Here is a 13,575-nt window from a genome sequence, read left to right on the forward strand (position 1 = left end):
TTTTCATTCGCATTATTTTGCATATCAATTAATATACTAATAATATGTGTATCTGAAAGGAAAACTTCCCTTTTCCATCAGCCCCTGCAATTAGGTACAGTCCAGAGATTTCTTGGCAAATATAATATTTAGTCATGATTCCAACTCATCCATTTTGTTTCCAACAGTTTAGGGAAAAGCCCCAAGTAAAGTTTGCTCTCCACTTATACATCCAAACCACTATTTAAACATGAAGTCATGTATTTCTAATTGGCTACGTGGCAACTGAAACCATGATTAAACTTCAGCTTCTATGGGGGCAATAATTGTCTTATTAAAGATCATTTCTACTGGATAACAAATATGTAAGACATGAGTTTCTTCCTGATACATTTGCATTCCCTTGAGCCTACTTGTCCTGCCAAAATTTGCCCTTTCCTCCGATGGATTTCAATGACTGGTATCTATCTGATTTTGTTGCATTTGTGCATTTTACTTCTCACCACCCACAGATTCCAAAATTGATCATATACTTTTCTTGTAATTCTGATAACTTACCATTGGGTTGCCCACTCCTCTCCCTTTCATCATTAAATCTCCTGATAATGCTTCAGAATTTCTCATCCGAGTAAAAGGAAAAATAGAGAAATGGAAGTACACAATGCATTATCATGGTTGACAGTGTCTGAACTCAGAATGAGGTCAGTGTAAGGGCAAAAAGTGGACATCAGCTTTCTTCAAACACCTCAAGTCTGAAAAGATGATGAATGTAGGAGATGAGGAGAAGTAATCATGTTTTCTACATCTATTGTATCTGCTCAGCATTTCCTTTAGTTTAGCACATTCATTTTTAACTGTGATGTACAGACTGAGTCAGAGAATTTCCCTCTGCCTCATGAAGAAATACTGAAATGCCCCATTTATTTGGCCTTGTGACAATATCTTTCACAATTTGTCTTTAGATCGGCATACAAGATTTTCTATAATTTAATATGTTTAAATATGAACAGAAGCTTTCTCTTTCATTAGCATCCAATTCTTTTTGAGGGTCATCTCTGTTTTTATTTATATTTATAAAGTAATAATTTAAAATGAATACTCTTGGGCCCAATAGAGATGTGATTTATCAAAGACTATCAAAATAGCCATTCATGTTATACATAATAACTGCAAAATACTTCCCACTTTTATGACTTAAGTGTGAGAAATCTTGAGACTATTTTATGCTGAATGGAGTAGGTGCTACTTTTAATTTGATATTGCTTGACAATAATCCTTTTAGAAATTTTAAATCACCAACTATTAAATATAAACCCCTTACATTTTACAGTTTTAACACTGTAATGTAACGATTATGGATTGGTTGCTTTTAAAATAGACGATAATTAGCTTGAAAGACCCATTGTTTCTAAATTTCTGTTAAGTTGGGGTCTCCATTGCTGCTGCCATGGAGTCTCCATTTCTGCTTCTTAGTGAGGTCTTCTTTCTAGTGGGTTCCTTCAGTAATGTAAATTTCCAATGTAAGTTTACAAGGTAAACTCCACTCAAGTTTGCTCTTAAGGAAAGCCTAATAACAGTCGCCAAACAATGAGATACTGTGGTGTGTGAACCTGATAATAACCAGAGAGTCTTCTTCATTGAGGTCCTGACGCTACAATTGACTTTCTGTTATCACTTAGAGTTCTTTTAACGTATTAGGCTTCTTTGGGTTCCAGATAGTTGGAAACAATGTGTAATGCTCTAGACCTTCTTCTTCTAAAACCTATGACTGCCAGGTAGTCCTCTACCTGTGCTTTCCCTAACTCAGAGGCACAAGAGCCATAGGACTCTGCTCAGCCTCTGGGGAGCAACTGAACATCTACTTCATTCTCACATTCCACCATCTCTGTTGACTGTGCACCCATGTCACCACATCCTGGCAGTAGAGTTGGGACTCATCAACTTCCTAGAATCCGAATTTTTATGTCACTAATACCAGGCATGAAATATTTTTATTAGTTTACATTGTTCTGTTAATTATGATCAGTAATGACACAATTTTGCTCTGTAACCCACCTGAATCTCATCTTGAATTGTAATCCAAACTGTAATCTCCACATGTTGGGGGCAGGACCTTGTGGGAGGTAATTAGAACATGGGAGCAATTCCCCCATGCTGTTCTCATGATACTGAGTGAGATCTCATGAGATCCAATGGTTTTATAAGGGACTTTTCCCCCTTCACTTGGCACTATTCTCACTTCTCTCTCCTGCTGTCATGTGAAGAAGGATGTGTTTGCTTCCCCTTTTGTCATGATTTTAAGTTTCCTGAGGCCTCCCCAACCATGTGGAACTGGGGAGTCAATTTAACCTCTTTCCTTTATAAATTACCCAGTCTTGGGTATTTCTTCATAGCAGCATGACAACAGACTAATACAGGAAATTGGTACCACACAGAGTGGGCTGCTGCTATAAGGATACCCAAAAATGTGGAAGCAACTTTGGAACTGGGTAGCAGGCTGAGATTGGAATAGTTTGGAGGGCTCGATACAAGACAGAAAGATGTGGGAAAGTTTGGAACTTCCTAGAGACTTGTTGAATGACTTTGACCAAAATGCTGATAGTGATATGGACAATGAAGTCCAGGCTGAGGTGGTCTCAGATGAAAATGAGGAACTTCTTGGGAACTGGAATAAAGGTGACTCTTACTATGCCTTAGCAAAAAGACTGGCAGCATTTTACCCTTGCCCTAGAGATTCTGTGGAACTTTGAACTTGAGAGAGATGATTTAGGGTATCTGGTGGAAGAAATTTTAAGCAGCAATGTGATCAAGAAGTGACTTGGGTGCTCTAAAAAGCATTCAGTTTTATGTATTCATTCACAAAGATATGGTTTGGAATTGGAATTTATGTTTAAAAGGGAAGTAGAGCATAAAAGTTTGGAAAATTAGCAGCCTGATGATGTGATAGAAAAGAAAAACCCATTTTCTGAGAAGAAATTCAAGCCAGCTGCAGAAATTTGCATCGTAACAAGAAGCCAAATGTTAATCACCAAGACAATGGGGAAAATGTCTCCAGGGCGTATCAGAGGTCTTCATGGTAGCCCTTCACTTCACAGGCCCACAGGCCTAGGAGGAAATAATGGTTTCATGGGCCGGGCCCAGTGCCTTGCTGCTTTGTGTAGTTGTGGGACTTGGTGCCCTGTGTCCCAGCCATGGCTAAAAGGGGTAAAATGCAGCTCAGACTGTTGCTTCAAAGGGTACAAGCCCCAAGCCTTGGCAGCTTACATGTGGTGTTGGGCCTGCAGGTACATAGAAATAAAGAATTGAAGTTTCAGAACCTCCACCTAGATTTCAGAGGATGTATGGAAATGCCTGGATGTCCAGGCAGAAGTTTGCTTCAAGGACAGAGCCCTCATGGAGAACCTCTGCTAGGAGAGTGCAGAAGGGAAATGTGGGGTTGGAGCCCCCACACAGAGTCCCCACTGAGGCACTGCCTAGTGGAGCTGTGAGAAGAGGGCCATCCTCTTCCAGACTCAAGAATGGTAGATCCACTGACAGCTTGCACCGTGCAACTGGAAAAGCCACAGACACTCAATGCCAGCCTGTTAAAGCAACTGGGAGTGGGACTGTACCTTGCACAGCCACAGGGGTGGAGCTGCCCAAGGCTGTGGGAGCCCACCTCTTGCATCAGCGTGACCTGGATGTGAGACATGGAGTCAAAGGAGATAATTTCAAAGCTTTATGATTTGGCTGCCCCACTGGATTATGGACTTGCATGGGGCCTGAGGCCCCTTCATTTTGGCCAATTTCTTATTTGGAATGGGTGTATTTACACAATGCCTGTACTCACATGGTATCTAAGAATTAACTAACTTGCTTTTGATTTTACAGGCTTATAGACAGAAGGGACTTGCCTTGTCTCAGATGAGACTTTGGACTTGGAATTTTGGGTTAAGCTGGAATGAGTTAAGACTTTGGAGGACTGTTGGAAGGGCATGATTGTGTTTTGTAATGTGAGGACATGAGATTTGTGAGGGGCCCGTGGCAGAATGATATGGTTTGGCTCTGTGTCCCCACCCAAATCTCATCTTGAATTGTAATCTGAATTGTAATTTCCACAGGTTGGGGGTGGGACCTTGTGGGAGGTGATTAGATCATGGGGCAGTTCCCCTATGCTCTTCTCATGATAGTGAGTTCTCATGAGATTTGATGGTTTTATAAGGAGCTTCCCCCCTTCACTCAGCACTTCTTTCACTTCTCTCTCCTGCTGCCATGTGAAGAAGGACATGTTTGCTACCCCTTCTGCCATGATTGTAAGTTTCCTAAGGCCTCCCCAGTCATGTGGAACTGTGAGTTAATTAAATTTCTTTCCTTTATAAATTACCCAGTCACAGGAAGTTCTTTATAGCAGCATGAGAATGAACTAATATAAGTAATAACTTTTTTATTTGGTTATGAGTTGCATAGATTTATTTTATAACTTTGATATCAATTGATAATTTAACAGATTAATAACCTACAGTCCTCAAATTCAAGCAATTTATGGATATTTTATTTTTGTGATTTCAGATTCTTTACAGCATGATATGTATACTTTCTTTAGATTTTAAAATTATCTAAACAATTTAGTTTACAAATAGTTACCTTAATGAAGCAAATATATCTTTGTATCATTTTTTCTCCTCTCAGTTGTACCAAATATCTTATATATATATGATTGTATTTGTTTGCTAGGGCTGCCATAACAAAATGTCACAGACTGGGTGGCTTAAACAACAGAAATTTATTTTCTCTATTCTGGAGGCTAGAAATCCTGAGATTAAAGTGTCTGCAGGATTAATTTTTTTTTAAGACCCTCTTCTTGGCTTGCAGATGGCTATTTTCTTGCTGTGCCCTATCATGGTCTTCCTTCTGTGCATGTGTGTCTTCATTTCTTCTCCTCATAAGGAGACCAGTCATATTGGATTAGGGCCTACCCTAATGAACTCATTTTAACGTCACTACCTTTTTTAAGGCTCTCTGTTCAAATATGACCACATCTGAAGCTAGGACTTCATCATACAAATTTGAGGGTGTGAGGAGGACAAAATTCAGCCCATAGTGATGTCACTTTACAATTTTTTAATTTGCCAAAAACCAAAAATGTGTAAAGTATATGTTTGTTTGAACTTTATAACAACATAGTGAGGAACCAGTTACTATGAGGTCTAGATACGTGCTTGGTGCCTGTATTAGTTTGTTCTCACACTGCTAATAAAGACATACTTGAGACTGGGTAATTTATAAAGAAAAGAGGTTTAATTGACTCACAGTTCAGCATGGCTGGGGAGGCCTCCAGGAACTTAGAATCATGGTGGAAGGGGAAGCAAACACATCCTTCTTCACATGGTGGCAGCAAGGAGAAGTGCTGAGCAAAGAGGGAAAAGCCCCTTATAAAAGCATCAGATCTCATGAGAACTCACTCACTATCACAAGAACAGCAGCATTGGGGTAACCACCCTCATGACTCAATTACCTCCCACCAGGTCCCTCCTACAACATGCGGGGATTATGGGAATTACAATTCAAGATGAGATTTGGGTGGGGACACAAAGCCTAACCATATCAGTGCGTCTTGTCTGGTTTATGGCAAAACCAGAGAAAAATGTTGCTGGTCAAGAGACTTGAGCATGTGTTGGCCTTTGCTGTACCACTAAGAAATGTTGGAAAAATCTAAGCATTCTGTGTCTCAGATCACTGAGCTATAACGTGGGGGCATACGAAAGGTAGAGGGGTACAGGATTTGGGATTATGAACATCATTGTCTAAATGGGACTTTACAGTGCTGCAAAGTGAAGTAACACTTGACAGCTGTACAGATTTTTGAATGGTTTGGTATATTAGATATGCATATTTTATATCTTGATCTGTAAAACTCGATCATATTTCTACTGTACATTCCTTAATCATAGCTTACTGACCTTATTTGCTGTCTTCCCTTCCTGCTTTATTCTCTGAACAGTAGGTCAGAGTGTAGAATGATTGGTTAATTTTTTAACACTTAGTTGATATATAAGTGCAATTTTGCCATGGATGGTTTTAGCCTAATAATTTACATTGTGCTATTTAAATACAAGATGATAATTTTGATTTTAGAGTTGTAGTTTTTAAAATAAAAAGTCAATTTTTTGATACATTAATACTAAGTATTTAAGAAATTGTAGACTTAATATATATGTAAGATAAATAAAATATCTAGCTATAGTTACAATGTATTATCTGAATGAAAAAAATAGATATTACTGAGACGAACTCATCTGTATCTTTTTCAGTTTTATTTCACTGAAAGCCACCATCATTCTATCCTTGGTCTTGATAGAGTAGCAATCCTTATTGATCAAACATCAGATAAGAAAGGCCTTTTGTTATTTTAGTAACTTTACTCTTTTGACTATGGTATCAGATAATCCTCATCAAATTGATTTTATCATAGAGCTAGAGAAAACCAGAGATCATATGGTTGCCCCACTTCAATAAGCAAAGCATATTCTTACACACACACACACACACACACACACAAACACACATACTCCCTACACTATACACCACACATACTTTGGTACTCTTTATCAAATGGTTGTGTAGGCTCTTAACCAGCAAGGAAATGTAATTTATGAGGCTGAATATTCCATCTTTGGGCTAATTATTCTTAAGTCCTTTTCTTTTTTTCCTTTCTTGAGTTGAATATAGCCTCCCTGTGGTTTCCCTCCCTTTGGTACTGATCCCGCTTCTGAGCCATGACTGTGATCTAATCTAGTGGAAAACATTTGGGTTTTGGCATTAGAAAGTCCTTTTTCAAACCATGTTTTCACCTTTTATTAACAGTCTTCTTAAGAAAGTTACAGAATAGCTCCAAGACTCAGTTTTCATTTAAATAAAGAAAACAGGCTGGGTGCAGTGGCTTATGCCTGTAATCCCAGCACTTTGGGAGGCCAAGGCGGGCGGATCACTTGAGGTCAGGAGTTCGAGACCAGCCTGACCAACATGGTGAAACCCCATCTCTACTAATTAGCCAGGCATGGTGGCAGGCGCCTGTAATCCCAGTTACTCGGGAGACTGAGGCTGGAGAATTGCTTGAACCCAGGAGACGGAGGCTGCGGTGAGCCGAGATCACACCATTGAACTCCAGCCTGGGTGACAGAGCAAGACTCCCTCTTAAAAAAAAAAAAAAAAGCAAAAAACAAAAAAAACTTACTTCATCACTTCATCAGGTTGGTGGGAGGATCAAATTGATAATCAAAGCCTCAAAGGAGTGCTGGGAACACTGACATCATTAACTTGCCTCAGTAAGTTGCCTCTTCCAATTCCACCCCAGTTTGTTTGTTTTTTTTTGACCACTTTTAAATATCTGTGATATTCCTCCTCAGTTTCTCTTATAATACCCTTGAATCAATTTTCATTTTACTGTTTAAAATTACAGAAATTATTTTTAAAATATTGAGCAAATATATTACTTAAAAATTCTAATTTTCTTAGTGCTAAATTTGTTTTTATTTACATTCACAATCAGGAATTTTTACAGTGATTATGTTCCCATAAATTTTCAGTTTATTTCAAACTTCCTTTTAAACAGAACATGATAAATCAAATAAAATGAATAACTTCTTAGGTGTGGGTTTTCTCACTTCAGAGGTTTTTCAGGACTATTCTCTAATTTCCTGTTCAGACTCCATATAGAATTATTATTTCAGTTTTTGCTTATCAGGGGTGTTAATGACAGGAGCTCTCTGCTGCATATTATGAAATAGAAAAACCAAATACAACAAAAAAAAAGTAGAATAGAATGGGTAAAAGTGGGAAATGAAGACCAAAGAGAAAAATGAAACATATCAATAAATTTGTAGAGGTTTATGTCATGAAATAACATATCTCTAAATGTTTGTTTTTAATAAAGAATAAATTTTATTTTCAATGTTGAAGATTTTTTAACAATGTGGTCACCTGGCAATGCAGCAGATGGAGGAAGGAGACAGGATGGAACTGCAGAGCTTTATTTCTGTTTTCCCACAGTAGTTTGACTCCACAGCATTGTCAAAGCCTGAGCTATCAGGATTCCTTTGGCAGACCTGGCTCAGGAAATACCAGCTCTCTCCCACGCCATCAGAAGCCATGCTTAGTGGGTTAACATTTTGCTAATTAATCATTTGATTTAGAGTTAATTCAGCTCTACATGAATTTGAGGAATCTTTTTTTTTCTCTTTTCTATCATCAGTGCCTAAATATCTCTTACTGTCCCTGGAGATCATTCTTTTGCTTTATAATTCTTTCCTCATGTCTTATCTATATCTTAAACTTGTGACCATTTCAAAGCTTTCTATAACTATAAAATACAATTTATTATTTGTATCAAACAAATATCCTACCTTTGAAAGATATAAGTAGGAATATATGTTTTGTGAAAAGGCATTAAAATTCAAAGGAGAAAGTTAATATGCGATTGATAGACGTGTTGATGTCTACCTTTTTAAAAGCATCAAAATAATTACAAATATTTTCTTTTGAAAGTTGGCCAGGAATACTTTGCCCTGACCGTTTTAAAGGGAAATATGTAACTTATGACCCAGATGGAAATGTTGAAGAGTATCACATAGAATTCCTGGGCGATCCCCATTCAAGATCATGGATAAAGGCAACATTTGTTGGACATTATAGTATCACATTAAAGGTAGGTACAGTAACATCAAAACTTTATTCTTCTTGCACTTATTTTTAGTTATGGTAATTTTTATCTTTGATCATAAAATATATATAATTTGCTTTTAGATTGATGTATGCTGTTTATTTAATTCAAATATTTGTATTTTTAGTGTTTTTCTCAAAGAAAGTATGGATATAAAATAGTTGTGAGAGTTTTAAATTTTATTTTTCTTTCTGTCTTTTTTTTTTTTTTTTGGCGACAGAGTCTCGCTCTGTCACCCAGGCTGGAGTGCAATGGCGCGATCTCGGCTCACTGCAAGCTCCGCCTCCTGGGTTCACGCCATTCTCCTGCCTCAGCCTCCCACGTAGCTGGGACTACAGGTGCCCGCCACCATGCACGGCTAATTGTTTTGTGTTTTTAGTAGAGATGGGGTTTCACCGTGTTTGGCAGGATGGTCTCGAACTCCTGACCTTGTGATCAGCCCGCCCCAGCCTCCAAAAGTGCTGGGATCACAGGCGTGAGCCACTGCGCCCAGCCTTAAATTTTATTTTTCTAATGGTAATATAATAAAAATCAACTGAAGACTTTATGTGATTGCCTTTTGAAGCTATTTTAAGACTATCATTTGGTAGTTTTTAAATTCTCTTGAGAAGAGGAGACTCTATGTTATAGCCATAGCTCACAGGAAAACTTAATTATGGATTGCAACCAGTTTTTCAATTTCAAATGGAATATTTCATTTATACTAACTCCTTCAGTATCTTTTTGACTCTTTTTAAACTTTAAATCTCACATTATAATTAATAGATTATTAGATTAGTGTAAAAGTAACTGTGATTTTGCTATTACTTTTGCACCAACCTAATAGTTTCTCAAATTTATGAGAATAGGTAAACTGGACCTATTTCCACATATTTGGTTTAATAAGTATAAATCAATTAAATGATCTGTGTTTATATTCTAATATTGAAACTTTTCATCTGCAAATCATGCTTTCATTAAAACTTGATAAAAAGTGGATGTCAGAAATGTGGATACCTTTTACTCAATTTGAATATTTTCTTTTCTTTTTTTTTTTTTTGTGATGGCCAGCCTTGAATTACTGGGCTCAGGTGATCCTCTTGCCTCAGCCTCCCAAGTAGTTAAGTCTACAAGCAGACACTACTGTGCCCAGCTGGATGTTTTTTGTTTGTTTTGTTAATAGATGTGTACATATTTAGAAATACAAATAAGTACATGTACGTATTTAAAACATGCAATTTAATCCACAGTAAAATTAAATCTGTGAAAATTAGGGGTACTTTTTAATGGGTTTTTACTATATCTTTGGCAAATATATAGTAAAAACTATGTATTTTATACTATTTTGTTTGGTATTTTATACTATTCAGTTTGAAGCAGGTAAGAGGGAAGGCTGTTTTTGTGAAAACATTTAAGTAGGGAATAACACCATATAAATCAATTTCATGCTAGTTGTGATCCAGTCATCATTATACGAGGCATCTTCTCTGCTCTGACATTTTGAATGTGCTCCTAGATACTTCTGCTGGCAACCACAGAAGACAGGATAGAATATTCCATCTTGGCCGCTTTATAAAGGATACGGGAATCTTTTAGCTGCTCATGAAGCTGACCTTAGAATCTTACCTCAGGATAGCTGAGATTTCCTTTCCTTTGAAGATGGAGATTGTATTGACTCCAATTTACACTCTATTGTCTAGACTTCCCAGGGATTTAATCTTTTATGGTCCTTTCCACTTTGGAGCTCCTATATCCTCAAATGCTATCTCTATACTGCACCACATTGATCTAGATATTAAATACATGCTCCCAACTTCAGAAAAAAAGACAAAACCACTTACACAAAAAATACTGTATATTTAGACAATGTAGAGTTTTAAAAATTTTTTTCTAGAGGAGAAGTATGTAAATTGTACAAGTTGTCTGATCACTTTTTCTAAAACCAGATGAAGAATGATAGTCATGTATAATTTTCACTGGTTATTGCTAAATCTTACTTCATACACTATTTCAACATCATTTTCCTCTAAATTAATTCTTCTAAATTAATTAACAACTAATTAATATTTCAGGATTTTCACTAAATATGGATTCTCTATATTTTGCAGTGCATATGTGAAGGTGGTATAGACATAAATTTGCCTACAAAGACCTGCATTATATGCATTTAAATTAAATTTTTTTGGTTTTATTATGAAAATTTTAACTATTTTATTTTGGCTCAATCATGTTTGTCTAGTCTTTTAAATAGTTAATTTAATAGGTGCATGGTTGCCTTATGAGACCTCTGACTTAATTAATTTTATTAAGAGCACAACAGTACTCAGTCATTCTCTAGTCATACAGATGATAGTGTTTTCCCCTAATAAATGGAACTATTCATTGGTACACTGAGATACACTCCAGAAAATAGTTGAAGGCAATATTTTTATTATAGATTTATAACTGATGTTAGTTTATATATTTTAGTTTTTAATCAGTAGCTATAAACATAGCTGAAATCCAGCCTCCTCTCTTATAAAGAAGCCTTGATATTCTTGAAAGTATTCAGAGATGGGATTCTGGAAAGATGGTAGAGTAGGAAGCACCATGAATATGTCTCTCCACCTAGACAACAATCAGACACTGGCAGAATCTGTCTAATGTAACTATTTTTGAACTCTGGAGTCTATTGAAGGCTTGAAACTTCCAGGAAAAGGCTTGGACTGTATGCTGCAGTTAATTTCCATCAACTTCAGCTCTTAACACAGTAGCAGCTACCAGTCCCCATTCCCAGCCCTGTGGCAGACAGTTGCACATGTTTCTGGAGCATCTTGCACATAGCTTACAGGAGCTGAGGTGGGCAAAAATGACCCTGTTTTTCAAATATTAGGGATCTGTGCTGTAATCACTGATTGCTGCTTATGATCACAAAGGTACAGACAATGAAAGGGGCAGCTAGCTACTGTTATTGTAATCTCCCTCATTTGTGCAAGCCCCTCCCCCTTCAGCTGAAGTGACTTCCAGGAGATTGAAAGGGCTGGCACCCTTTTGCACCACCACTTTCATTTTTCCATTTTTCCTCTTGTGAAAGCCAGAGATTAAACATAGGACATTTTAAACCAACTGTATATACAGGGAAAATTAGAAAGTGACTGCGCAGGCAGAGGGAAAGGTGCAGGTTCAGAAAAGACCTGAGTGGACTTAAAGTTTTAGTTCAGGCTGATCCTTGGCACAAAGATAGCCGACAACAATAAAAAGATAAACAAAAACAATAACAAAATCAGCAAATTGTGGGGAAGATGATGAATCTGATTTTCAAACTTACCACATTATTAGACTTAAATGTCCAGTTTTCAACAAAAATTCATAAGACCTGTAAAGAAACAGGAAAGTATGGCTCATTTAAAGGAAAAAAAATCAACAGAAATTGTCCCTGACAAAAACTTGATGGCAGATCTACTAGACAAATACTTTAAAGCCACTGTCTTAAAGATGCTCAAAGAACTAAAGGAAGATATTGAGAGTCAAGAACATGATGTATGAACAAAAGACAAATATGAATAAGGAATTAGAAAACCTATAAGAAAACCAAAAGAAATTTAGGAACAGAAAAGTACAACTGAAATGAAAAGTTCACTATAGGGATTCAAAGACAAATTAGAGCAGAGAGAAGAATCGGCAAACTTGAAGGCAGAACAATGGAAATTATTGAGTCTCAGTGTATTAGTCAGGGTTCTTTAGAGGGACAGAACTAATAGTATATATATATACTAGTATATATCCTATGGTGTGTGTGTGTGTGTATATATATATATATATATATACACACACACACACACCATAGGATATATATATATACACATCATAGGATGTGTATATATATATATACCTACATATAAAGGGGAGTTTATTAAGTATTAACTTACATGATCACAACATCCACAATAGGCTGTCTTCAAGCTTGAGGAGCAAAGAGAACCAGTCCAAATCTCAAAACTGAAGAACTTGGAGTCTGATGTTTAAGGGCAGGAAGCATCCAGCACGGGAGAAAGATATAGGCTGGGAGGCTAGGCCGGTCTCTCCTTTTCACATTTGTCTGCCTGCTTTATACTTGCTGGCATCTGATTAAATGGTGCCCACCCAATTAAGGGTGGCTCTGCCCTTCCCAGCCCGGTGACTCAAATGTTAATCTCCTTTGGCAACACCCTCACAGACACACCCAAGATCAATACTTTGTATCCTTCAATTCAATCAAGTTGACACTCAGTATTAACCATCACAAGCCCACCCCTTGGCAACTGGAACCTATACACATCTCCTGAGATCATACATAATCTTCAAATAAAGACAATAATGAGATCATAATTATGCCTAACATAATACAACTATCCTTTGTATAATCGGAAATTCACCAGTGCCCAACCCAAATACTCTTACGTAAAGTTAACAATACCTAAATGCTGATATGAAGTCAATAAATCTTATGTCACGTGATAAAGGAAAAAGGAAATAAAATGAAGATATTTTCTTAGTACAAGTGTATACATGAACGAACATGTTTTTAACAAAGAAAGAGGAAATACTCATGACAATTACAGTCCCATTTCTGCAGCTGGTCATGTGGTTGTAGCTGTTATTGACGACTACCTTCTTCTACTACCCATTCTGTATTCCCTTTGCCTTCAGCAAGCATCTGGGCAGGTCATGGTTTTTTTTCCTGGTGAAGTGACCAAAACCTTCATTCCTGAGGGGTCTGGGCTATTTGTAGTCCTGCCTGGATTGGGCTGTTGTAGTTTGCCATTGACCTTAATCTCAGGGCATGGTAATACTAAGAGAAACTCTCATAGATCTCCTGTATTCCATGCATACTCTTCCTTACCTCCATTGTGGAGTAGTAGACTGATTTCATCTTGATAGCCCAGGTCAGTCACCCAAGC

General features: G+C 37.1%; 1 protein-coding gene across 7 annotated transcripts in view; it reads left to right on the forward strand.

Moving 5' to 3' along the window:
• ZCWPW2 (zinc finger CW-type and PWWP domain containing 2) overlaps nucleotides 1-13,575 on the forward strand; it is a 173,766-nt gene that overhangs the window by 74,996 nt on the left and 85,195 nt on the right. For all 7 annotated transcript variants that reach the window (XM_054681574.2, XM_016940089.4, XM_009445066.5 and 4 more), the window contains one exon: nucleotides 8,503-8,662. In XM_054681574.2, the coding sequence (XP_054537549.1) occupies nucleotides 8,503-8,662 (160 nt within the window). The remainder of the gene's footprint in view (nucleotides 1-8,502; nucleotides 8,663-13,575) is intronic.

The sequence above is a fragment of the Pan troglodytes genome, chromosome 2, assembly GCF_028858775.2.
Source record: "Pan troglodytes isolate AG18354 chromosome 2, NHGRI_mPanTro3-v2.0_pri, whole genome shotgun sequence".
In the NCBI taxonomy this organism is placed as follows: domain Eukaryota; kingdom Metazoa; phylum Chordata; class Mammalia; order Primates; family Hominidae; genus Pan; species Pan troglodytes.